This window comes from Mauremys mutica, chromosome 4 (genome assembly GCF_020497125.1).
Source record: "Mauremys mutica isolate MM-2020 ecotype Southern chromosome 4, ASM2049712v1, whole genome shotgun sequence".
Classification (NCBI taxonomy): Eukaryota; Metazoa; Chordata; order Testudines; family Geoemydidae; genus Mauremys; species Mauremys mutica.
Genome location: NC_059075.1, coordinates 133,162,756 through 133,188,014, shown reverse-complemented (window position 1 = coordinate 133,188,014; position 25,259 = coordinate 133,162,756). Strand labels below are relative to the sequence as shown.

At 53.5% G+C, this 25,259-nt stretch overlaps 2 protein-coding genes across 3 annotated transcripts in view; one reads left to right on the top strand and one right to left on the bottom strand.

Moving 5' to 3' along the window:
- The window catches only part of LOC123369068 (F-actin-monooxygenase MICAL1-like), a 43,691-nt gene extending 41,660 nt beyond the window's left edge, over nt 1-2,031 (top strand). Inside the window, exons 24-25 of the mRNA XM_045014434.1 lie at nt 26-99; nt 1,191-2,031. Of these exons, the coding sequence (XP_044870369.1) occupies nt 26-99; nt 1,191-1,354 (238 nt within the window). The 3' untranslated portion in view covers nt 1,355-2,031. The remainder of the gene's footprint in view (nt 1-25; nt 100-1,190) is intronic.
- Nucleotides 2,032-3,999: 1,968 nt separating this feature from the next.
- On the bottom strand, nt 4,000-24,605 carry LOC123367904 (sphingomyelin phosphodiesterase 2-like). Of its 2 annotated transcripts, none has more exons than XM_045012225.1 (11): nt 24,431-24,605; nt 16,796-17,018; nt 15,178-15,274; nt 14,936-15,012; nt 8,115-8,208; nt 7,904-7,993; nt 7,199-7,281; nt 6,774-6,906; nt 6,319-6,423; nt 5,109-5,265; nt 4,000-4,438 (listed from the first exon to the last, which is right to left on the bottom strand). In XM_045012225.1, the coding sequence occupies exons 2-11, from the start codon at nt 16,843-16,845 to the stop codon at nt 4,095-4,097; spliced, it is 1,230 nt and encodes a 409-aa protein (XP_044868160.1). In that variant the 5' UTR covers nt 16,846-17,018; nt 24,431-24,605; the 3' UTR covers nt 4,000-4,094. The 2 variants fall into 2 exon arrangements, with proteins under 2 accessions (XP_044868160.1, XP_044868161.1); XM_045012226.1 differs by lacking the exon at nt 24,431-24,605 and adding an exon at nt 22,477-22,556.
- Nucleotides 24,606-25,259: the final 654 nt, after the last annotated feature.

Sequence of the window (25,259 nt, the reverse complement as noted above, 5' to 3'; positions counted from 1 at the left end):
CAGGTCTTATTTTCTCCCCCTGCAGGGCGCAAGAGCTGAAGCTGGAGGAGAAGCAGTGCCAGCTGGACCAGGAACTGCGGCGATACATGAACATGGAAGGTAAGAGGGAGCACGCCCCTCGTGGCCTTGCGGCTTCCTTTTCCGGGCAGTCTGGTCACACGCACAGGCGCCTGGGGGGACGGAGCCAAGCTGCAGCACGGCTCCTCCCTGCCCTGCCAGTTGAAATGGGAAGGTGGCACAAGCAATTGGAATGACTGTACGTTATTCTGGGCATCCTCCGCGTGCTCTCCGTGCACTACTGCTTTACGGCTCCGAGCGGCTCTCTGCAGCGGGCACCTTTCCCGCTTTACAGATGGAGGCTCCAGCCAACGTTCTGTGCCAACACTGGTCACTGATTTGGGGGGCTTCAGATTCCCCGCCCGCCTGGCAAGGCACTGGGCATCTATTGAACTCCCCGGGAGCAGGGAGCGCTCAGCACCCCTGCAGGGATCATACCCCAGCACGCTTTGGGAATTGTGGGCCTGACTTACCCACTGTCAGCAGTGCCAAGAGCTTCCCCACCCTCCCGCTGAGCTCTAGGGGTGCTGGGCGGGCACAGGCTACTTACCTATGTTATGCCTGCCACTGACGTGCTGCTTCGGGGTTATCTGGAGGAGTCTGTCCTCCCAGCGGGTGGTCTGGTGACCTGTGGAGCACTTGTCCTTCAGGGAGATTGGTGTTCTGCACCCGTGGATGAACTGAAGCTGTCTCCTCTCTCCCCCAGGGCGGGGTGGGGGCGGGGGGAGGGAATGTGATTTTACAGCCAGGGGAAACTGAGGTGACTTTCATGTAGCAGGTGAGCGGCCGAGCCAGTAGAAGAACCCAGGCGGCCTGTCTCTGATCACTGCCTCTCTTGCCCCTGTTGGGAAGCAGGAAGCTCCTAAGCTCCAAGTTGATTCACTTTTCTGGAGCAGTGCGGATGAGCAGGGCAGTTCCACGCCATTCAGCCTGAATATGTATCCTCCCCCCCCCCCCCCCGCTCCAGTATCGCTGCAGGGAAGGAGGCATTTATATTAATAGGGGTGTCTCTGTAGAGGGACCGGCCCGGCACCCTGGGGCGGGAGAACCGAGCTCTAACGCCGCTAGCATGCTGTGCCAGGCGCTGGCTGCGGCAGGGCTCTAGGAACTCACCCCCTGCTCTGTTCTCGCAGAGATGTTGAAAATGCCCCAGGACAGGCTGGCGGAGAAGGAGATCCTGGCCCAGCTGCTGGAGGTGGTGAACCAGCGAAATGCCCTGATCCACGTGCTGGAGGAGAAGCGCCTTAGCGAGCTGAGTGAGGCTCTCCCAGGGACAGCGCAAGGGTGGGCAGGCTGATGAGCCGCCAGCCCGATCCCTGCCACGGACCCAGCAGGGACAGTTTCCCTACCTCAGTCTGGCTCCTCGCTCTGCTAGGACACAACTGCCTGTGTCACCGACGGCCCAAGAGACACTGCGGGCCTCTCCCCAGCAGCGTGAGAGCTGCCGGCAGGGTCAGGTCACCCTGGGAGAGGTGAGGGAGCATGTACCGAGGCAGCATGCGCCTGACACTGAAGTTACTGCCAAAGCCTCACTGAAGGGGATGAATCTGCTGTCTGGAGCACCAGGCCCCTCGTCTGCCTGCTCTGGCAGAATGCCAGGACAAGCCCAGTTCTTGGAACGGTTGATGGGGCTGGGCCTCTAACGCACCAGGCAGGCTTAGCAGTTTCCTCCCTTGTTTTAGTGCCGCTCCCCAGAGCGAGGGGGAGCGGATGGGGCTGCGTGGCAGCATTTGACTTCAGTAGGGAACAAGGCCGACACTGGGCTTGTAACATGTTACAAACGCACCAGGCAGCTGTAGCGTTAATCCCGTGTTGCCAGGTGGGGGTAGAGCGCCTAGTGTTCTCACCCCTTAGCTCAGGGGTGGCCAGCCTGGGGCTCTGGAGCCACATGAGGCTCTTCAGACGTTAATATGCGGCTCCTTGTACAGGCACCGACGTCATGGCTGGAGCTACAGGCGTCAACTTTCCAACGTGCCGGGGGTGCTCACTGCTCAACCCCTGGCTCTGCTACAGGCCCTGCCCCCACTCTACCCCTTCCCATGCCCTCCCCTGAGCCTGCTGTGCCCTCGCTCCTCCCTCCCAGAGCCTCCTGCATGCCACGAAACAACTGATCGGTGGGGCTGCCGGTGGGAGGGGGAGCTGATGGGGGGCTGCTGACGTATTACGGTGGCTCTTTGGCAATGTCCGTTGGTAAATTCTGGCTCCTTCTCAGGCTCAGGTTGGTCACCCCTGCCTTAGCTGATGGATACACGAGACTCCCCAGCAAGGTTTACTCCAGCAGCCTTGCAGCGTGGCTGCTTAAGCCAAGTTAACTAACCCCTTTTCCCCCGGTGAAGATACAGCCTTGGCCTTAATGCTATATGGGCACGATTAAGTTATTCAGGGCATGAGCTCTCAGGTTCCTTTTAAGCCCAGTCCTCAGGGAGTTGCTGGATTCCTTTCAGATCAGTCCTGTTAGAAACTGTTCTTGGTGTGTCCCCCAAATGTTTCCTTCTGCAGCCCAGACAAGGGGGCCGAGCCAGTGCCAGAGAACTGATCAAACAGCTACAGCATCTGGCCAACAGTGCCTAAGCTCCGCTACCGTCACGGGGCACAGCGCCTCCTGCTGGTCCCCCTCATTACAGATTCCTGTAACTTCTCCTCTCTGTCGTATGCAGTGTTGTTGTAGCTATGTCGGTCCCTGGGTACTAGAGAGACAAGATGGGTGAACTCTGTGTAAGCTCAAAAACTTGTCACTCCCTCGCAGAAGTTGGTCCAATAAAAGATTTTACCTCACCCGCCTTGTCCCTCCTCTCTGTCAGCAGATGTCTTCAGTGTCCACGGAAACTGGTGGGACTTACTAATGCTCAGTGCAATCTCTGGGAGGCTAACAGGATCCAGCCACAGCCAGCGAAAAAGACTAAGGAGCAGGAATTGAAGGGTAGGGGGAGCATGGCTGGGTTTTGTCATCGGGTGCGTCAGCAGCACACACGGGGTTAGCTTCCATCTACCTAGCTCCACTAGCAGGGAAGCTGTGGCTGCATGGACTAGCCACTCCAGTGCACACCCTGGGCAGGGTGGTATAGCCGGTGCTGCTCCTGTGGTTGGAGCTAGCTAGATCAACGCTAACGCCAGTATATCTACATACCCTGAGCTGGGGGACAGGCCTCATAACTCCAGCTCCTTAAGGCTTTGCCTTAGGTCAGGAGTCGGCAACCTTGCCGAAGTGGTGCGCCGAGTCTTCATTTATTCACTCTGTCAGGTTTCGTGTGCCAGTCATACATTTTAACATTTTTAGACGGTCTCTTTCTACAAGTCTATAATATATAACTAAACTATTGTTGTATGTAAAGTAAATAAGGTTTTAAAAATGTTTAAGAAGCTTCATTTAAAATTAAATGAAAATGCAGATGGACTGTGCTTTAACTGACCCAGCTTGGGTACTGGAGCAGTGACTCTGGAGCAGCACAGGCTGTTCACAGCGGCCCAGAACCCTGGGTAATGACTCAGGTTTCATTGCTCCGATATGTGAACTAGCTGGATTAAGGCTAGCTCCTGTATGTCTACACACGCTACAGTCACAACCAGCGACTGCAGTGTAGACACGTACCCTCAGTCACCGCCGGACAAGTCTAACTGTATTACCAACAGGCCTGTCCTCTCCCCGCGTGCGTCGAGGGGAACAGCAGTCTCTGTTCTTTCCTATGAAGATGCCCCTTCGAGAGATCTCCCATGACTAACACTCCACCTCCTGTTAGCAGTGTTAAAAGCACTCAGTCTCTTAAAGGGGTGAATACAAACATCTGTTCAGAAAGTTTATTTAACTCTAAAAGGCAGCGATAGAAAACCTGCTGTAATCAGTAAGATACCAAATGCTCAGTAATGCCGCTTGTTTAAAAATCAAGTTAACCATAAAAAGGTCTGTGGAGCAATCCAGTGCAAAGGAAACCGCCTGCCCCCCCCCGTGCTCTCCAGAGTAGCTGCTGCCAGCTGGCAGTGCCATCCACTGAGCGCCCAGGAGCCTCTTGATCCACTCACACCACCCCCCAACCGCTGTCCTACATGGAGCTGAGCTTGTCCTGCAGCGCCTGGAGCGCCAGCCTCATCTGCTCCTCCGTCCCCTGCAGCATCTTCACCTCGATGGTGTGGAAGACGTACAGCACCATCGAGAGCAGCAGTACCACCGTGGCCAGCAAACTCAGCAGGGAGAAGGAGAACTTGGGGAAGGGCTGCGGGGAGTCCCAGCCCACCAGGGAGCTCAGGCCCATGGCCGCCTGCAGGAGCAGCAGGAGCAGGGCCAGGATGGCCATGCGGCCATTGGAGTAGCGCTGGCGCTCGGCAGTGTGCAGCCCCACCCGCACCTCTGTCCGGGCCTCGTTCACCACGTCCACCAGCTCCGGCTCTGCAAGAGAAAACGGGGGCTTAGCCACCGTGTGGGACGGCTCCTCCCAGCCAGCCAGGCTGCCTCAGATACAGCCCCAGCCTCCCCAGGGGCTCACGGTGTCTTACCCGCCGGAGAGATGCACCGTGCCGATAAGGCAATCAGTGGGACTGCTAAGGCCTTGTCTATGCGGGGGGATTAATTTGCACTGAGTTTTTGCACGCTAACTGGTGCCTGCTGTCAATGCGGTACCCGGCATACGCCGTTTTCTGCTTCAGGATGGAGCTTTGTGCAGAGTAAGTGCGGGGCATTCTGGGCAGGTATCCCACAGTGCTTTGCTTCACTGCTGGGCTCTATGCATTCTGGGTCTTTTTCTCGCCATGCGATGTGAGATTCCTAGCGCCAGCTGGACGGAAAGGATCGGGCTCTGGGATCAAACCCAGCTGTTCCCTTGATTGCTCTCTTGGGGTTTGCTAACGGCCTGCACAGTCCATCTGCTATCGTGGCCTCGTTCCTGCAGAGCCTGGAAGAAGGGCCCTGAAGTGGCTGCGGTCAGAGGCCCACCTAATGCCTTGGCAGGCTGACCCAGCTGGCAGAGCTCTCTCAAGATCCCAGTGCTCCAGGCCCCGGGCTGCCCTCTCTGAGCCAGCTGCGCCCCCGTTGGCGAGGTCTGAGCGGCCCAGGCACTCACCGACTGCGCTGCCGCTCGAGCCCTTGGCCTCCTCTCGTGGCTTCACGCACAGTGTAGCGATGACGGCTTCGTGGTCCGAGTAGGGAATGCTCTTGCCGGGGGCGGTGCCCGTGGTGGTCACGAGGCTGTCACACTTCACCACAAAGCGAGACAGTCCCTAGGGGAAGGGAAGATGGTGGGTGATGGAGCACAGTGCTACACAGGCCCAGGGGCCATTCTCCCCACGGCCCCTCCTAAGCCTGTCATGGGCCGTGGCCCACTTGATGGAAGTGAAATCTGCTGCTCCGTGGCCCAGAGGCTGAAGTGGGAGCTGGGAGGCTGAGTGCCCTGCTCTAACCAAACAGAAACATCTCGAGATGGGGAGTTTTTACTGGCAATATTTCCCCGCTGTCCAGAGGGCTGACAGAGCTGAGCTCCACCCTCAAGTTACAGACCGAGCAGGGCAGCAATGTCGCCCAAGGCCATACAGCGAGCAAGTGGCAGGAGCTGGGGTTATAACTAAGGCCTTCCTGCGTCCCAGGCCTGCGTTCAGTCCACGGTGCCCACCTGCTCAGATCTGAAAAGCAGGAAGACTCCCACAGTGCAAGGGCTATGGATTTTGGCTAAGGGACTTCAAAACCAGCAAGATCTACTATATAATATGGGAGGCAGTGCTGCCTAGTGGACAGAGCACTGGACTAGGTCTCAGGAGACCGAGGGTCTATTCCCAGCTCTGCCCTTGGCCTGCTCAGTGACCTCAGGCAAATCATCACCCCATGCCTCAGTTTCCCCATCTGCAAAATGGGGCCAATGCTATTGACCTCATTGGTAAAAGCGCTTTGAGGTCTATGGATGAAAAACGCTGTACATAAGACCTTGGTGGTGGTAACAGCGTAACAACACTGTGCTCTACCAACGCAAAGCAGCATTTGAGCCCAACAGCCCCTAACGCTCGGGTATGTAACAGGCACAGACCTGCTCTGGAAAGGCTGCTGCCTCTGGGGCCGAAGCAGCCAGAACAACAGCCTGGAGAACAGAGTGAGTGTGTGGGACGGACCAGACCCAGACAGGCCTCTTCTGCCTCTCCTGTCTGGCTCGCAGTGTTGGGAGGCGGGAGGCAATGCGGCCTGCTGGGCAGTTCCCGGCGCCAGGAGGCAGCCCGGGGCCCTGTTCCCAGCTCTGCCCAGGACGCGGCCTTGGGCAGGTCACCTCCCGTCTCCGCCCCACGTACCTTGTAGAGAACGTAGTCGATGCGGATTCCCAGCGGGAAGGGCTGCAGCTCCTCCTTGTTGATGAAACAGTTGGCTGGGACCAGGGTGCAGCCATCCTCACAGCCCTGGGAGCCAACACAAGGTCAGTCGGTGCCTCTCCTGACGGACCAGACCCTGCCCTTCTCCCAGAGGGGGTGGGGAGGAGAGCCAGTGGCCCGCTGAGGGGCAGGGGCTCTGGACTCTTACAGGGACTGCAGCCTGGCTGGTGGCTGGGAGACAGCAGGCCAGGGAGGGAGCTTGGGGGCGCTCAGGGTGCAAAGGAGGGTCAGCAGGTGGGAGGGGAGCCCAGCTTCTGGGTTCACCTGCTGCAGGTATTAACCGTCTGTGCCCCCTGCCGCGCCAGCCAGTCCTGCACGCCCGCCCAGCTCCCTCGCAGCAGCTCCTCCCTGCCCAGGCCCTACAGGGAAGCCCTTACCTCGAACCTCTCTGTGTCGGCGAAGGAGTCCCGCAGCCCTGTCCAGCCTCGCAGCAGCCGGATCCCCACGTCCCCGGGGTGCATGTTCAAATCCCCACCGAGCAGCACCACGTCTGCTCCCTTCGAGGTGTGCCTGAGGGGACGGGGCAGAGTCACTCGGCGCGGCCAGAGAGCGAGCTAGCCCCCCCGTTACGCCCCCTATGGCACCCCCTGCTGAGAGAGCCAGGGACTGGAGTAGCTGGGGGCTTCTCCCACAGCTGATGCACCCACAGCGTTTTCTACAGCACCCCCTGTGGGGAGTGGCCGGGTCTGGAGTAGTTCCGAGCTCCCCTGCTAATGCCCCTTTGTTCCCTAGATGAGACACCGGGGTACAAACAAGATCCCACTGGCGACGAGCCCGCGGGGGGCGTCTCTGCTTTACTCACTGTATGAACTGAGCCAGCTCCCAGGCCTGCACCACTCGATGGGGGAGGTAAGCGTCCTTGTCCCGGCAGTACTCCGCATGGAGCTGGGGGAAGGGAGGACACAGGCAATGAATCCAGGCGCTCGGGGACAGACACTGGGAACCTAGCTCTCGTCCACCCTATCCCAATGCCCGGTGTGCTCCCAGGCTCCATGCAGTCTGGCTTTAGATGTGACGAGGCAAGAGGCACTGGATGGAGAAGGAGAGATGGCTTTTCGCCTCTAGGGCTGAATCCAGCCCTGCTGGGTAATGACCGGATATTGCTGGTTAGTGCATGGTACGGGCTCCCATCACACCTGGCACTAACGGAGCCCCTCTCGCTGGCAGTCTTGTTTCCAAGATCTGTGCCAGCAGGGGGTGCCCCGAGCATCCGAACTTCTTTCCTGTCCCATGTCAGAACAGCAATGCTGCTGTGTGGGAGGGGTGAATGTTGGGGGGGGACGGGGACTGATTGTCTAAGGGGGCTCAGCTGGGGCTAGTGGGGTGAAATTGAGCAAAGGGCAATCAGGAACCCTTTCCTGCTGGTGGAACGGTCTTCCAAGGGAAATAGTGAGAGACCCCATGGCTTGAGACATCTCAAGCTAGACTGCACGGTGTTTTTCCAGTGACTCCCAGTCTCTGTCAGATCCTTGGCCCCCACCCCCACCTTCCCTGCAGTGAGACTCACGTGGGTCACATACACGTGGAAGATAATCCCACAGATCTTGATGATGAGGAGCCCCACGGCCTTGCCGCAGAACCAGTCCCCGTGCTGGAGCTGCCGGGACAGGAGAGGAGAGAGAGAAGGCTGGTTACAATCCGAGCGTCGCTGGAAAGGGACCCCCCGCCAGTGCCTTGGCCGTAAGCAGCCCCCGTGGCGGCCGGCCCCCTGCACTCACCATGTAGGGGTAGCCGTTCAGGGAGTACTGGTACAGGAAGGTGTCCAGGATTGGGTATCTGGAGAACACGCAGAGCCCACTGCCAATCACCCCACTATGAAAGAGAAACTACAGTCACCATCTTCAGCCAGAGCAGCGCTGCCTTGTCGCCCTGCCCTTGGGGGCCACTAGGTGGCGTTACTGAGCAAAACTCCCGGAGTGGGGGTCTAGTAGCAGGGGCGAGGTGTCAGGACTCCTGGGTTCTATTCCTGGCTTTGGGAGGGGAGTGGGGTTGGGGTTATATAGCAGTGGACTGGGGGGTCAGCAGTCTCCCAGGCAGATTTTAAAAGGGGTCTTATTAATGAGTTAGGGTAAGCGATCGGCTAGAAAAATGTCGTTGCTATCACATGTGATGCATGTATCTGGTGGGCAGCACCAACGTGGATACAGATGCTGGAAGTGGTGCAGTTTTTCTATATCACGTAAATGTTTAAATGTTGTTGGGCATTGAGGCTGAACAAAACCCCATCAAATCCCCAAAAGGGCCATAACTCGAAGAAACACAGTCTTAAATTTGACCAAAATTGGCAGAAAACGTCTACGTACAATTGATCATGCAACTCTGTATGCAAAATAGTGCTGTCTGGGAAATATTTAGCACCAGGTGATATATTTGATGCATGTTCCTGTACTTTTTTTGCTTGTGGTTAAAGCAGTAGTCTGTAGTCACGCGACAGCATGAGCCTGTTTGTACCATGTAATGTGTCCAAATATTTGTCAGTATTCGTGGAACGGACTGACTGGAGAAAAGTTTTTGTCGCTGTTTTATAGTTTATGCATATTGGCTGCCGTCCAATGCTTGCTGCACTTGTTACTGATGTTAATGCAGTGTACGCCTCAATGAAATACTTTCTGGGTATGTTCTCCACTCTAGGCCAGGTCTAGACTTATGATGAAGCAACTTCCTGCAAAGCACAGTTGATTAAATGGAGGACTCAAGGGAATTTGACAATGGCTGCCTTGAGATGGGAGACATGTATTGTGCAATGAATGGCATGGGTGATGTGGGCAGTGTGATGCAGGAAAGTGGGTTTGAAGACATCCTTGTGGAAGCCATCATCTATGCTGCATCAATCATCTGCCATGCTCTAAGAGGGACAGCATATAACCCTGGCGTTATAATCCACAAACTTATGAATGAGGCAACGCATCGCTGGAAGTGGATGGCACCTGGCGATCCCATGAACAACGTTCTTCCAGAAGAGGAGACAAGCCCCATCTTGGAGAAAGCTCAAGCACGTGTTGAAGCGTTTGAAGATGTGGAGCCAGCACATGGAGAAAACAGCATGGAAGCACAGAATGCTCTGGCAGAGCACCCAGTCGCTCCACCAGCTCATGGATACACATGTTATCCAAGGAAAAAACTGTTCAGTGACTGTCAGGACCTCAGCTGGTTCTGGGCACCATCACCTAGCAACCTAATGAGCTTGGCTGGGCCCAATAAACCCTCACTAAGTGACTGTGCTCTCTGATTGGACAGAAGGGCCAACAGGTCCCTATTTAAGCCTGGCACACAGAGCAGCACAGCAGACAAGCTTCTTGTTCAGCCCTTGCTTCATCTCATGCCTGTTCCACTCCAGTCCTTGTCCCTGCCTTCCTCTGACTCCTGGCTCTGACCACTGGCTTGTCTCCTGATCACGCCTCCGGTTCTGCCCTTTGGTTCTGCTTCGACCACCGAGTTGCACCATCTACTCCACAGAGTGTCTGCTCTGGGAGAACTATGTCACGGGATTCTCCCAACTGCTGGAGGATTACGTAGCAACAAAGAGAGATGATAACACGTCCACAGAGCTTGAGACATTGGCAGAGATGATTCCACTTGACTTCCAGTGTGGTCATGTGAATGAGGCAAGATGGGGTTGTGTAAAGGTAACAGAAGACAGACTTGTGGAGGATGAGAAGCCAGATATATATGTCCCAGTTGATAGGGAACACAGTACTGGATTGCCAGACCCTTCAGTGGTGTATGGCATGACATGGCCATCAAGCAATCTCTCAGCAAGGACTGTGGGAAGCATCAGCATCTTTGCCCAAAGGATAAGGCTCTGACCCAGTATTACCTGACTATGCATTTTAAGGCAGCTGTAGCAGCGATGACAAACAAAGGTGTGGAATGCAGCCTTCAGCAGTAGATCGCCACAAAGAAGCCACCACAAAGTGCATGGCTGCTGCTGTCCAAGATAGTATAAAAGTCGTGACTGAAAGAATGACCCTGAAACAAGCCCAGACAACAGCCAGCCACTTGTGAATGCTGCAACGTCTATTGTGGCCCCACCTGAAACTGCAGAAAGCTTGTGCAAGACCAGAGCGAATGGCACACAAGAAACGAAGCAGTTTGTAACTAGTAGGCTACAAAGGGGGGAGGTAGGCCTCTTTTGATCCCATAAACAGCATAATCGCAAATCATTTGGTAATCACAGTTGAACAAAAGACGACGCAGACAACACAAGCAGTTATTGATGGTCAGATATCCAGCAAGCTGATCGTTATTGTCCAGTCCAGAGATGCTGATAGCCAGAGTCTGATGAAGTATGAGCTGGCACCTGCCCCCCTTTCCCTCTTCAACTTGGGATGGATCTCTGAGAAACACCAAAAGAGCAATGTGCCCTCTTGGCTGGAGAAAAATCTGTCAGTGGTTAAGCCACCTTGTATCACAGGTTGGCTGTACGTTGTGTGACAAGGTACGTCCTTATGATTGTTCTAAACCTGCTGCCTGTTCATTTCATCGGGTAACCCCTGGTTCTTGTGTTCTGTGAACAGGTAATTAACACTTCCCTAGTCACCTTCTCCACACCATTCCTGATTTTATGGACCTCTAGCATGTTCCCCCTCAGGTGTCTTTTCCAAGCTGAACAGTCCCAGTCTTTTTAATCTCTCCTCATATGGAAGCTATTCCATACCTTTAATCATGTTTGTTGCCCTTCTCTGTACCTTTTCCATTTCTAACATATCTTTTTTGAGGGGGGGTGGGGGCAACCAGAACTGCGCACAGTATTCAAGGCGTGGTCAGCTGCTGAACAGTGGCTGTTGTTGGTGACAATTATGCAAATGAAGAATCAATCAAATTTGGTGAGAGAGCCCACAGGCACAATGTCCAAATGCAGTTTGGAACCCCACTGTGCTAGCAGCATTACCAAAGCAACGCCTGACGATGATGCCATATTCAAAGACTAAATCGAACTTGCAAATTCGTGAAGTGGGAGCAGAGATAGTCAGCTGGTCATGAAGTGTACCTTGCCAGTGTGTGTCACGGCATTGAACGAGCAGTGTGAGTAGTGCCTGGCCATTACAATACCGGAACTTGAGGCAGATCCCGAGGAAGCGGATTCACAGGTGTCCTTGCACATTGCTCATGCAAAGCAAACACCCAGAGTAAACAGGCTGCTTGGACTCAGATGCGGAAGCTCCGTGCCAAAGATAACGCTCTTGTTTGTGGGGCAGCTGGTGTTGGCCCAAAGAAGAGCTTCATTCCCACGCACAGAGAGGCTATGGAGCTGGGAATGAACGTGTGTCTGAGGTGGCCAAACAGTCATGCACTCAGTGGTCGTGCCTCTACTTCAGCTATCAGCGGCATGGGAAAAAGAGATGGCTGCAGACAGCAGCAGAGCACCTGAGAAGGAGTTTAGAGCTCTTCTTCCCCCCATGCAGCAGGAGTGTGGAAGTAGGGGAGCTCCAGAATGGCTCTCGCACACCCATTTGGACACCCCACTCCCTAGGCTCAGGGCGCTGTGTCTATGGCATGCATTGCGATTGCGAGTTCTCAATTCCCCACTCGGGTCTTTGGGGCTGAGGAAGGGACCTGCACCGCTGGTGTCTATGCTCCTGGCATTCACAAAGCATGTCCCGTCTCAGCTCGCTGGGTCTCAGGGAGGTGGCTGTCGTATGGACCGAGCATGCCCGCTTTCAGCAGCCCCCTCCTCTGCTCTCTGGGCTCTATGCCTGTCACATGCCTAGTCTCAGCCCCCTTACGCTCACAGTGCTGTTTGCCTGTAGTATGGACCAAGTCTACCCGCTCTGCTCCCCGTCTCAGCCTTGTGGCCCAAAGGGAATTAGGGGAGGCAACACTCACACTACCCTCCCTCACTCTGAGATGCCTAGAAAATCAGGCACAACAACGGCCCCCCCCAAAAGCCTGAGTTAGGTGGTGAGGCTCCTCCTTCAGTGAACGGGGAGCGACAGGAATTAAGACTGGGCTGGTTGGACTAGGGGCTAAACTGGGCTGGGGAGGGCTCCCTCACGCCTGCCTGGTGAATCTGTTCCACTTTAACTAAGTATTATGTGGGCCAACAGCTGGGGTAGAATCACTTGTTAGTCCGGTGGTGAGGGAACCCCTTGCTGCCTGAGGAGGAGCATGGCGGGGGAAGGGAGTCCATGGGAGCAGCTGCTTATCTGGTCTGCAGGCTATTTGCATTTAAGAGTGAATGAGGGGTGGAGGAAATGGTCAGATTTTGCAAGGCAGGGAGCTGACAGAATTTGCAAGGCAGGCAGCTGACACACAGTGTCGGCTCCAAAAATCCACTCTCTCTCTCTCTCTCTCCCCCGCTCCCTGTCACACTCCACCCCACCCCCCTCTTTTGAAAAGCATGTTGCAGCCACTTGAATGCTGGGATAGCGGCCCATAATGCACCACTCCCAACAGTGCTGCAAATGCGGCCACACTGCAGCGCTGGTAGCTGTCAGTGTGGCCACACACCAGCGCTTTCCCTACACAGCTGTAACTCCCAGTGCTGCACATCTGCAAGTGTAGCCATGGCCTTAGTCTTCCCTCTTGAACAGGTTCCACTTTAATTACATACAAGTTCCGCAAAGGCTAGTGCTAGACTCACTCTATAGTCTACTGGTTTCGACACTTGCCTGAAATGTGGGAGAACCAGGTTCACATCCTCCCTCTGCCTGTTAAGAAGAGACTGGAACAGGGGTCTCCTTCCCTCCCAGATGACTGGGCCTCATTCATAAGTTTGTGGATTCTAACACTAGCATTATATGCTGTCCCTCTTACAGCATGACTGATGCAGCATAGATGATAGCTTCCACAAGATTTCAGATGGAAAATACATTTTAAAAATGCTTAAAATCACAATCCTGTGCAACTGTGAAATTTTAAATCAATCAAAATTGAAAAATATGCTTCACAATAAATATCAACACTACTGGTCGAAAGGATAAACCAATCAACATTGCATTCTGGCAAATCTAAGTATCCCTTAAGCATTCTCTTCTGGCAGGGGGAGATGGGACAGTTAGTACAGACATGGGATGGCTTTAAGGCTATTCTGTCAACTCTATAAATGTTATGGGAGAGTCTCCCAGGGAAAGAGGGATTCACTCATGCAAATCCCCAGGCAGGTAAACAGATCTGGAAAAGGCTCAGAACCCCACCGCCCTCAGCCTGGGAATTGCACAGACTGGTTGAAGGCAGTGACCAAATAAAGAACTGGGAAGGGTAGAAAGCAGCCAGCCTGACATGGGGTCTCTCTCACTCGACCCAAGAGGGGATGTGTCACTATGTCCAAGAGGCCCAGATCCGGTGGGGAAGGTCTAAGAGACTGTTCCCATCAGGGTGTCCATGTGGAAGGCGGGTGACACTCCACAGCAATTGACTAGCCATTTATTCACACATCATGTATGAACCCCTTACAAGCACACCTTTAATATCAAGCCTGTCCCAGGCTGTATCTGAGGGGGCAGGAGACATAAGGGCTGGGCTAGCACTGGAAGGGATGACCCTGCTTGCCTTTTTCCCTGACAAAGTCCGCTTGGGTGCTCCTGAGAGCTGCTGTCTCAGCGAGTCGCTATCTGCTGCCTCCATCCCTTTGTGCCTGCCCATTTATGGTCATGCCACAGCTGCCCCCATGGGCGAGCTCCGCCCAGAGAACACCAAGAAACTAGTGTCACTGTCCCAGGCACTGCAAAGACAGCTGGAGAGCGTCACTATTCCCTGCTGGGATCTCAGGGGAGCCACAAAGGGCCTGTGACAATCTCCGGAGAGAGCTTGCGACATCCAGCCAATACACTGTCTTCGGGTGATGGGGGTGGGGACAATGTTCACCAGTCACAACTCCAAGGCTCTGTGTCAGAGGGGCAAAGGCTGCTCACCTGCCGTGGTCCCTGGGGCGAGGACACTGCACGTAGCAGCCTGCCAGGGTTCAGTGCTGGCCTAACAGCAGCAAACTTTGTTATGATTAAGAGGCGGCGCTTTCTGCTGAGGAAAAGAAAGGGTGTCTCCCATTTCCAGAGAACCTTTCCTCCCAGCATGCTTCATGGACCACTGCATTCACGGGTCACTGAAATGCAGCCATCTTTGGGGTGGAACGTGGCAGCTGTTTAACAGTGCACCCCATCAGGTTCATGCAGCACCTGACATCTTACAGTGAGCTGTAGCTCCATAAAGCCAACCTGAACCCAGGCAAACTCCAACTGCTTCCTTCACCCAGAGCTCACACCCCTCGGCATGACGTAGCATTGCCAATCCCAATCCATGAGCTCGGCTTAGCAGCCATGAGATCTTTAAAAATACCTTCCAGATTATTTTTGTCTCCTGGTGTCGTAGCTGCCAGGGCTGTGTTTTCAGACTTTCCTCTGCAACCACGAGAGACAGAAACCTCCCATCTTTTTTTTTAAGCTGAGATTCTCAGAGAATCACACGGGTTAAGGAGCTGGGACTTCAGAAAAACCATCAACGACCGCAAAGCTTCTGATAAGATCCCGCGAGTTTGCAAAATTGAGGGCTGCCATGGCCCCTCTGATAAGCAGCACCCGGGGACTCCAGCAGCGCCTCTTACCTTTTGAAGTAGTGGGAGTAGGGGTAGCAGGCAGTCAGCTTCTGTTTCAGCTCACAATAGTCCCTCTCGCTCCACACCTGGAGAAGCAGGAGAGAGGCTGAGAACGGCAGGAACTCGAGTCACGGAAGAGAAGCCAGCCCAGCCCCACCTGCTTCCATGGCCCTCGCCCTCTCCCTCCTTCACCCCCACTCCAACTCCCAGCCCGCATCACTTCCCACACCCTGACCTCCATGAGCCCTCACCTCCTGTAAGAGTGCCAGGTCGAACCCCTCCTGGCCAAGCGTGTCGCCAATCAGCCCAATGCGCTCCTGCCGCAGCTTGCTCAAGTAGCGAATCGCCCTGCGGGGAAGAAAGGAGAGGTTGTGACGGGCATCCTTGACAGAGGATCACCTCCTCCTCCAACTAGCGCGGCTCAGGCCCCTAGTGCCTTGAGCAGTGACAGGGAAAGGCATCTAGGGAGGGGTGCCCAGTGCTGGGAGACCCCTGAATGGCAACGATCGCCCTCCAAACACGCAGCCGTCTAGAGCCCCAGCCCTGGCCTGAAGGAAGTTTCCTTCAGCCTCTTGCACGCTCACCTCAGCTTCAAAGCAAGAGAGACTCCTCCAGGGCCAGCCTGCGGGGACAGAGGGGCAAGCAGGGTGGTTGCCCTGGGCACCAATTTCCGGCCTACAGGAGGACGCCAAATCTGAGGTTTGGGAGGAGGAGCGCAAGGAGAACCAGGAGCAGCCAGGTTTAAAATCAGACCAGACACAGGACTGAGAGAGAGGAGGGGTGGAGGGGATTTGAATTCAATAGAGCTTCATGGCCCTGGTCAGGTCTAATGCCTACGACTCCACGAAGCCATACGCAAGATGAGAGCCCTTGCGGGAGGCCGTGTTTGCAGGCCTGGCCTGACTCCTGCATGGGTCCCGTAAGGTGCTTTGCATGCATGCTTGGGAATCGGGGGCAGCGTGTACCCAACACACACTAGTGGAGCCAGTTTCCTTGCCCAACCCCAAACCCGCAATGCGCACAGTCTGCCGGCAGGCAAGTGCTGCTGGTGCATGAGACAGGAACAAAAGACCGGCTGTGCCCAGGGAAGGGCTGTCAGGCTGGGCTGAGGAGGCTGGCACAGAGCCAACAGCCGTGCTGAGGTTCCCTGTATGGGGGGAAGAGTGGGGCTTGTTCCAGGAAGGCAGCTCGTTGCAAATGGATGGGGGAGGAGGGACCAAGATGGAGACCCCAGAGCTGAGTAACTCCTGACTGCAGGGTGCAGATCTGCAGCTAAGTTGGGAGTGATGGGTTAACTGAGGCCCTGCTTTGCCTCTGGTGACAGATCCCCCCCTCCCCTCAAGACAGGGGCATCCAGCTTTGTGACACTTCACTCACACATCCCAGTGGCCTGGTTGTGAACAACGGGCACCAGGTCCCATTCCCAGGCACCTCCTCGGGGAGCCGAGTGAGATTGAAAAGATCCAGAGAACGGCAGCTGCGGGGCGTAGAAGTCTGGAGGGGCTGACGTATGATAAACGACAACGCTGCCACTGCCAGCATCTCCCACCCCAGGATCTGCATGCGCTTTACAATGGCAGCCCTGCTGGGAGGTGGAGGGACATATATTAGCGTCCCCACTTTACAGGAATTCAGGCACAGAGAGGCATCAAACTAGCAGCTGGGCTTCTGGCTCGCAAGTCCTCTGCTTTAACCCCTAGATGTGCTGAGAGAGCTCAGAGGGAACCCCTGGCTGCACGTCATCCCTGTGCTAAGGTAGGTCATGCCTCTCCTGGGTGAACCTGCACCCACTGCCCAGGAGAGCCACCCTCCCCCAGTCTGTTTTGAACTCTGCTCGTCCAATGGAAGAGCAATCAAATGGCGACTTACCAGCAATTGAGGTTGAAGACGCGGAGCTGCAGTGGTGGATCCGCGTCCATCGCAGCCAGCTGGTGGGTCGCCGAGCCTTCTTGCCGTTCAAGGAGCAAGGGGTGGAAAACGAGGGGAATCCTGCTCTGATGACGAAGCCAGTGAGAAGGGGGTTGGAGGTGGTTTGAATCAGGGTCCCCCCTCGGTCCCGGGCATCTACAGGTTCTCCGTCCCTGGAGCGGAGCTGAGTGAGGAGAGAGGTGTCAGGCTTTGCCAGGTGATAGGGTAACTCAGACGGCTGCAGTGACAGGTTAGCTGGAGCGGACAAGGGAGTGGGGCTACTGCTGGCATTATCTCAACACAAACACCTGTGCTTCTGTATGCATCTCTCGGCTAACTGGCTAACTCCGGGAGGCGGGAGGCGGCAGATGGGAGGCGACAGTAGGAGGGAAAGGTGCAGAGCTTAGAGAGGTTCAGGAATTAAAGGGACATGCACAGGTGAGACCGGGCACATTTACACTCGCTAAACCCGCACGTACACACTGCGTGGCTTCTCTTTTTCAAGGATTTCAACTGAAGCAGGTGAAGAGATGAACCCCCACCCCACCTGTGGCTGCTACCCAGACAGCACAACAGCCGGGCAAGTGCAGGAGAGCCAGGCACTGAAATCGACTACGCTCCTAAGTGAAACTGACTGTCCAGGTTTTTTCCTACCAGGCTGACAGAATCAATCATGAGAAGCTTATTGGGTTTTTAAAACTCTTCCTCTTTTAATCTTCTCAGAGGCAATTTGTAACGTAAGGGAGGACTTTGTTTTTTCCCCTGACAATGTCAATTTAATTGTAAATGGGACACATAGGGTACTTCTCCACAGTGATACAAGACCCATGGAAAAGCTGCAGCTGGCCCTGGGCAGATGACTTGGGCTTTTAGGGCTAAAAATTGCAGCATAGGGTACGTCTACACAGCTATTAAATACCAGCTGGCCAGGGTCAGGTGGCTCAGGCTTGCGGGCTTGGGCTGTGGGGCTAAAAACTGCAGTGTAGATGTTTGGGCTTGGACTGGAGCCCAAGCTCTGGGACCCTGCGAGAGAGGGAAGTCAGGGTTACAAGGTCTTTAGGTGCCTAAAGTTGCAGATAGGCGCCAAAGTCAGCTAATGTTAATTTGTGCCTAGTATCTTTCATCTGGGGGACCTGAAAGCGCTGCACAATTCCTCCTCCTTCTCCATCTACACCCCTGTCACCACCAGGCAGGATTAGCACAACCTGTTCTTTTCAAGGTTCCCCTGGCCTAGACGTTCCTGCTGAAAGTTTAGCTAGTGCATCACTCAGCGGCCTGCTTGCTTAGGGGAGCAAGGCGGAAGCAGCTCATGACACCTGTGCTCTGCACACCACTCCGGCACGCAGGTGCCAGTCGGAGCATCGGTTTCAATCTACAAGGCGCTCTGTGGTTTGGAACCTGGCCACAGTCGAGACTATCTCTGCCCCTAAGCCCTACTGCAACTGCAGGCAGTCCCTACACACGAGCTCCCCCAGGCCTAGAACGCTCTCAGATAGATGGTTCTGTGGCACCGAATCCTGCAACCTGCGCCCAAGTTTATTCGCCTTTGGAGCTTATTGCCGGTCTCGTCTTTTCAGACAGCGCTAGCTAAGGAGTTGCCTTCTTTTCCATTCCCAGTTGCTTCCCAGGTAGGGGGCTGGTTAATTGGGGGAGGCTTCAAATTTCTGCCCGTTGAAAGGAAGTGAGACATACCATGGAAATGGGCAAACTATAGATTAGTCAGACAATACACACACGTGTAGGTACAGCACGTGTAAGCGCAAACCCTTACCTTAATGCAATGTTGAAATTTGCACACAGGCTATGCAGGGAATGCAAGAGTTAACATGAGCACAGTCACATTCATTCGCTCAACACTGAACATGCTGCATGAATTAAGGGGGAAACATTAAAAGCCTCCGTATCCATCAAAATGACAAGATACGAACAAGGAGATGGAATTAACGTTGTTCTGAGATCCATACACCGTTTCATTTCCTGAACTGCCGGTGTTTAACTTTGCAAGCTCCACTGTGTATTAACACAGGCATTTGCATGTATCTTCTTTAGTTAAAAGAACCAACCCGACACGTGGGACGATGGGGTTGCGTAACTGCGTACTGGTACAATTTCAAGGTTTTAACTCAATTATCTGCAGACACTACACTACCCCTCACAGCATTATACAACTGTGCAGCACACAGAACCCCACTACTTCAACCACAGTAAATACTGTTACTGTGCATGTGCAAGGCGAACCTTTCAACTACTTGTAAACTCTCAAGGCGATATTCCTCCTTTAAAAGGAACCACAGCTTTAAGAGTCTAAAGCGGTGTTATAAAACAGGACCTAAACTATTGCAACAAGGGTGTTGCTTTGCCGTGTGAAACAGCTTCTCTGTTCCTCCCCTGAGGTGGCTGCATTTCAGTGTCGGTTTGTGAAGCGCCTTGTCTCTCTTTCTACCCACTCACCGCCCCAGAGCATTTTCAGAGCATTCTAAAAAAAAGAATCCTTTGGGCTGGAACTTTCTTAGCACTTGGCCTAAAGGTGACTATTTTCAAAGAAAGTTTGAAGACCATGTGATCTTCAGTAGGTTCACATGCAAACATGCATCAAATCTATGGCCATTCGGAACATCACGGTAAGGGACGGTCTTCTTTAATGGTGTACCCACATTCAGCGGACACAATGTTCAACATGACATTACCTGTCCATACTGACTGCAAAGTCATGAGTAACACGGTGGTAGGTAACACAATGTAGTTTTCTAGTGTAGACAAGGCCCTAGATGGACATAACTTCCCCTTACCAACAGGACAGGCCCTCACCACTGCAGATAGGAGATTCTCCATTAGCTATAGGCAGTGGAGGGTTGATGACACAGAAGTGATTAGTTCTGACTCCAGCCAGCAGCAAGCAGTGATTGCCCCTACCAGTTTGTTACCATAAGAACATAAGAACGGCCATGCTGGGTCAGACCAAAGGTCCATCTAGCCCAGTATCCTGTCCCCCAGCAGTGGCCAATGCCAGGTGCCCCAGAGGGAATGAACAGAACAGAACAGGCAATCATCAAGTGACCCATCCCCTGTCATCCACTCCCAGCCTCTGGCAAACAGCGGCTAGGGACACCATCCCTGCCCATCCTGGCTAACAGCCATTGATGGACCTATCCACCATTAATTTATCTAGGTTTGGTTTTTTTTGGCCTTCACAACATCCTCTGGCAAGGAGTTCCACAGGTTGACTGTGCGTTGTGTGAAGAAATGCTTCCTTTTTTTAATTTTATTGTATCTTAGAGCCAGTTGAGTTATCCCTTATGGATACCACTCACTATGAATATAGTCCCAGTTTTGGTCAGTGAATCATTTAACTAACCCAACTCTCTTTTCTTGGACTGCGTTTATGAATCATAAGTATTCATGCTTTGCAAGACACCATTTGTGTTCTGCGATTGGCCATCTAAGTCACAATACATCCTGATTAGATCACAAACATTTTCAATAAGAGAATGCCACCCCGTCCAGCATGGATTTTTGGGTAATTCATTCTTTGTGCTAACACGAGCAAAACACTTGAATTAATACCTAGTGGTCTTCTGACACTCAAATGATGAATTATAATACAGTGGAACCACAGAGTTACGAACACTTCGGAAATGGAGATTGGTCGTAACTCTGAAATGTCTGTAACTCTGAAAAAAACGTGCTGGTTGTTCTTTCAAAAGTTTACAACTGATCATTGACTTATACAGCTTTCAAATTTTACTATGCAGAAGAAAAATGCTACTTTCCTTTTTTTAATGTAGTTTACATTTAACACAGTACTGTATTGCATTTGCCTTTTGTGTGTGTGTGGTTTCTGCAGCTGCCTGACTGTATACTTCCGGTTCCAAATGAGATGTGTGGTTCACTGGTCAGTACATAACTCTGGTGTTCGTAACTCTGAGATCCTGCTATAATCATTATATATATGATCATTAGTCAAAATCAAGGTCTCAATGTGCTGGGTGTTGTACATACCCCAAATAAGAGAGAGTTTACAATCCAAATACCTACACAGCTTACAATCTAAATTCACAAAGGCAGGAGAAAGGAAGTATCATTATTTCCATTTTACAGAGGCCAACTGAGGCACAGAAAGAATAGCTGACTTGCCCAAGGTTACACAGGAAGCGAACTCTAACCTCCTGAATTCCAGTCTGTTGACGTAACCATCCTTTCTCCACACGACTCATGCACTGCACTGAATTAAAATGGGGGCTTTTATTAAAAAGCAAAGATGTGTCTGTGTTCCTATCTGATCGACCATACTATATATTATAAACAACATGAACATATTAAAACAAGACAGAGGGAGATGCCGTGGTTACTGCCCAGCTATAACACATGGTGTCATGCATAGTCATACACAGGATATGAAACCCGGCTAAAAATTACTTTTTTTTCCAAAGTCACGTGAACGCAGATAACTATGTGAGCTAGGGAAGTTCAGAGCCACTGTGTAAACACTCAGAATGGAGCGAGCTGGAATTATACGTCTCATCTGTGTAGTAGTTGGTGTCTGTTTAATGAAGAGTTGAAACAATTACACGTGACATACTTCCGTAAGGACGTACAGTAGGTAAAAGGGCTTTGCAGAGATTTATTAAGAATCCACCCCCGTGCGGGGAGCAGGGCTGCTTTAAAGCTGCCACGACATGTTCTGTGGAAATATGCAACTGCCAAAAGTCAGCAGGAGAGGAAGAGTATAAATGTCCCAGGCCCGGTCTGCACAGAGGTTGGGTACCAGCGTAAGGGCGAGGGGTGTGCTTTCGTGTTTAAAACCAAAAGAGTTAAATCAGTCCAAACCCTGGCATGCTTGTGGAGGTATAAAGGCAGCTTATACTGGGAAAGCTTATTCCCCGTATGCATGGGAGCGCTTACAAAAAGGATATTTATATGCTGCTATAGCTGCATCCATGTTAAGGCGCAGTATCACTTCAACTCTAGCACTTTGACCTGGCAGCGCTAACTCACACCGAAACTTCGCTCTTGTTCGCCCCTCACGGAACCTGAGCCCCTGACTCCTGGTCTAGCACGTGCAGAACCACCAAGGTGCCCGCACTCTGGCACCCTTTGCAATAGCGCTCGGGGTCATTAATATGCACGTCTCCTGGGGAACGGACGGGTAACTCAACCTGCTGCGCACCCCCTCCCCCCTCCCGAGCCTAATAGGGGCGCATGCAAACTGAGCCTCATAGCCGGCCCCTGAGGGTTTTCAGAAGTGGGAGGGGGAGGCGTCACCCCCGCGCAATAATTAAATCTTTCAGAAGCAGGGACAAACCGCCTGGCGCTTTGCAGCGATTTGCCATTTGCAAGCGCTAGAGACGCGAAGCGATTAATAAACTCGCTGCATGGGAGGGATCGGGGCGCTGGGGTGGGGGAAGGGAGTAGAGCCCCCCCCCACCCCCGGCAGGAGAGAGACGCACTCAGGGTAGCGCTTGGAAGCCAGCGGACAAAGGAAGCGCCCGCGTCTCCCTGCAGCTGGGCCCGTGGCTGGGCCCCGGCGGGAGCCTGGCACTGCTGCCAAGCGGGTGCCCGCAGCCCCGCCCCGCCCCGCCGCGCCGGGGACACATGGGTGCGCCAGTCCCTCCCCCCCGGGTCGGTGCTGGGGGGAGTCTCACCTGCTGCGGGCACGCGCCAGCTTCCCGGGCGGCTGAGCCAGCGGCGAGGCGGGGCGCGCGGGGCATGCTGGAGTTTAGAGTCTTTCCCTGCGGCGGCCGCCTGTTGCTGGGAGGGGCTGTGGGAAACTACTAATCCCTCGGGGGGGCGCGGCCGGCTGGGTGCGGGAACTACGAGTACCAGGGGGCTGTGCGGCTGCAGGGCGCCTGCTGCTCTATCAGCTGGAAGCGAAGCCGGAGGACAAGTAGCAAGGGGGAGGGGTGCATACACATTGTGGGGTGTGCATTGTGGGGTGTGCATGACTCACTCGGGGGGGGGGTTCCCCCCCAACTAGCGGGCAGGAGTTTCTAGTTTTAAGAGGGGCGGGTGCAGGGGCGTTGAAGGGAGTGTGGGTGTGTTTGCGGTGGAGAGAATGCACAACTCTTGCACTGTAAAACGGGGCCTGGCCTGCCAAGGTGCCTACATTTCTAGGGACATGCCCTCGCCTCCATGGTCCCCCTCCATGCCCAGTTCTAAACAAGCCCCGGGACTCTGGAGAGAAGCATGCAGGCCCACTGAATATCCCTGACACAATAGGTTAGATCAGGAGGCAGGTGGAAATGAAGGGGAAAGATTAGGGTGGAGAAAGAAAGAAAGCACACTGGAGGTGGAGACAGGCAGAGAGGGGTCAGTTCAGGTTTGTTTACACACACAACTTTACACAGAGATTTAGTTCAAGGGCTGCAGACACATTTATTGATTTAAAGCAGGTTATAGCTGTTTAACTTGCACCTGTAAATTTACTGACAAGACAAGGCTCCAATTGTAAGAACGTAATGGCCATCCTAGGTCAGAGACCAATGGTCCATCTAGCCCATTATCCTGTCTCTAACAGTGCCAGATACTTGCGGGAATGACTAGAACAGGGCAATTATCAAGTGATCCATCCCCAGACATCCAGTTCGTGTCCAGCAGTCAGAGGTTTAGAGACCCCCCAGCCCATGGGGTTGCATCCCTAGCCACCTTGGCTAATAGCCATTGATGGACCTATCCTCCAGGAACTTACCTAATTCTGTTCTGTTTTGAGTCCAGTTATTCTTTTGGCCTACAACATTCCCTGGCAACAAGTGCCACAGGTTGACTGTGCATTGGGTGAAGAGGTACTTCCTTTTGTTTTAAACCAGTGTTTGGATGCTGAACTCGGCCAAGGGGAGATTTCACCCACACAGGCTGGTGGAAATACTAGTGGAGGGTCAGAGAAGAGCATGCAAGGGTCTAGGAATGGGCTATTAGGCCATCCCTAGCCAAACACCGGGGACGTTGTTTGCTTACCCCATCCACAGCCCATTTTATACTAGAATGACCCTAGCTCCAAAATTCTGTGCATCTCCATGGGGGAACACGCACACAGCGAATGACCGGCTCTTCCCCACCATTGCCTTAAGGAAAGGGGGGGATGGGGCGCGTACAGGATCCAAGTCTCTAATCCTGCTTCTCCTTCCCCAAGCAGCAGCAGCAGATTGTCATTAAGGGGCGATACCACTCGAAGGGTGGCATACTACATTAAGGAGCTATACCATCGTGTACAGAGCCTAGCACTGTGAGTGCCTAGGCCCCTATGCTAATACAGATAAATGAAAGCAGGGACATAGGCCCAGATCAGCTGAGATTCCCTCCCTCCAGGGTATTTCACATGGGTCTGCTCACTCCCCACCCCCTTTCCTTCTTGTCCACGGAGTCTGTCTGCTCCTCCTATACCATCACTTCTCTCCCCACCCACCCAGTCGCCCCCCTCAATTGCTAGGCCCCCAATAACATTCTCCCCACCCCTCACACAATAGGGTCTGCTCCCCCCAACCCCTTGTTTGATCCCACCAGTAAGTTTCCCACATGACCCCCATTCCAATTTTTCCCCTCCTCCCCCATTTTCCCTCCAGACCTGCCCCTCTCCCCACAATACCAGTTCCCCATTCTTACCTGGGCCTACCAGCTGGAGAATGAAGCAGTCGGTCCCAGAACTCTGCTTGTGCCTGGTGGGCTGCTCCTGAGGAGCGGGGCAGGTGCCATGATGGGGGGATGAGTGCAGTGACCGCAGGGGGTACAGAGGGCTGGCAGCGGTGGGTATGTCTACCTAACAGAATGTTACCATGCCACAGGTTCTACTGCCTTTTTCAAAACCGCCCTGAGATCTGTAGCATTACACACTTCCTGGATTGGCCAATCCCCATCTACTCATCGGCCTGGCATTGGCGTGGAAGTATGCATGGTGATTGTGTGCACTGGATTTATCTACACAGTCTGTTTCACCCGCTCTGCATCCATGGAACCTAAGTAGAAAAGATCTCTCAGTCCAGGGCAATAGTATCTTTTCTGGGGAGGCCTCTCCCCCAGGATTCCAGGGCCAGCAACTTGGTAGCCTGTCTCCAGTAGACTCAGTGCAGATGGGGATGCTCTTAGCTCCACTTAGGGTTCTTAATTTTCAAAGGGGGGTGGGAACGAACAAGCAGACAGACTCTCAGACTTCTGACATTCATGGCCAAAAATGGAAATACTCCCTCTGACATTCAGAATGTGAGTACCAATACATACACTGCTGGCTTGGTTGCGGTCTCCTGAAGCAAATGATGACCCAAGATTTTGTACGAAAAATACTTCTCTGATCAATAGGTCTTGATATTCATCTAAACAGTGATCCGCTTTTTCTCCCCCATCTTACAGTTGGGGAAATCAAGGCAAGGAATTTGTGTTTTGCCTCTTGAAGATGATGGATGGATTGTAGTGGATTAACAACAAAAAAAGCACCCCT

Coding starts and splice junctions, on each gene's coding strand:
- LOC123367904 (XM_045012225.1), bottom strand. CDS start 16,845: ATGGACGCGGATCCACCACTGCAGCTCCGCGTCTTCAACCTCAATTGC. Junction 7,282..7,903: donor TCCACGTGTATGTGACCCAC/GTGAGTCTCACT, acceptor CCCTTCCCCCAG/CTCCATGCGGAGTACTGCCG. Junction 6,424..6,773: donor CCGACACAGAGAGGTTCGAG/GTAAGGGCTTCC, acceptor GTTGGCTCCCAG/GGCTGTGAGGATGGCTGCAC.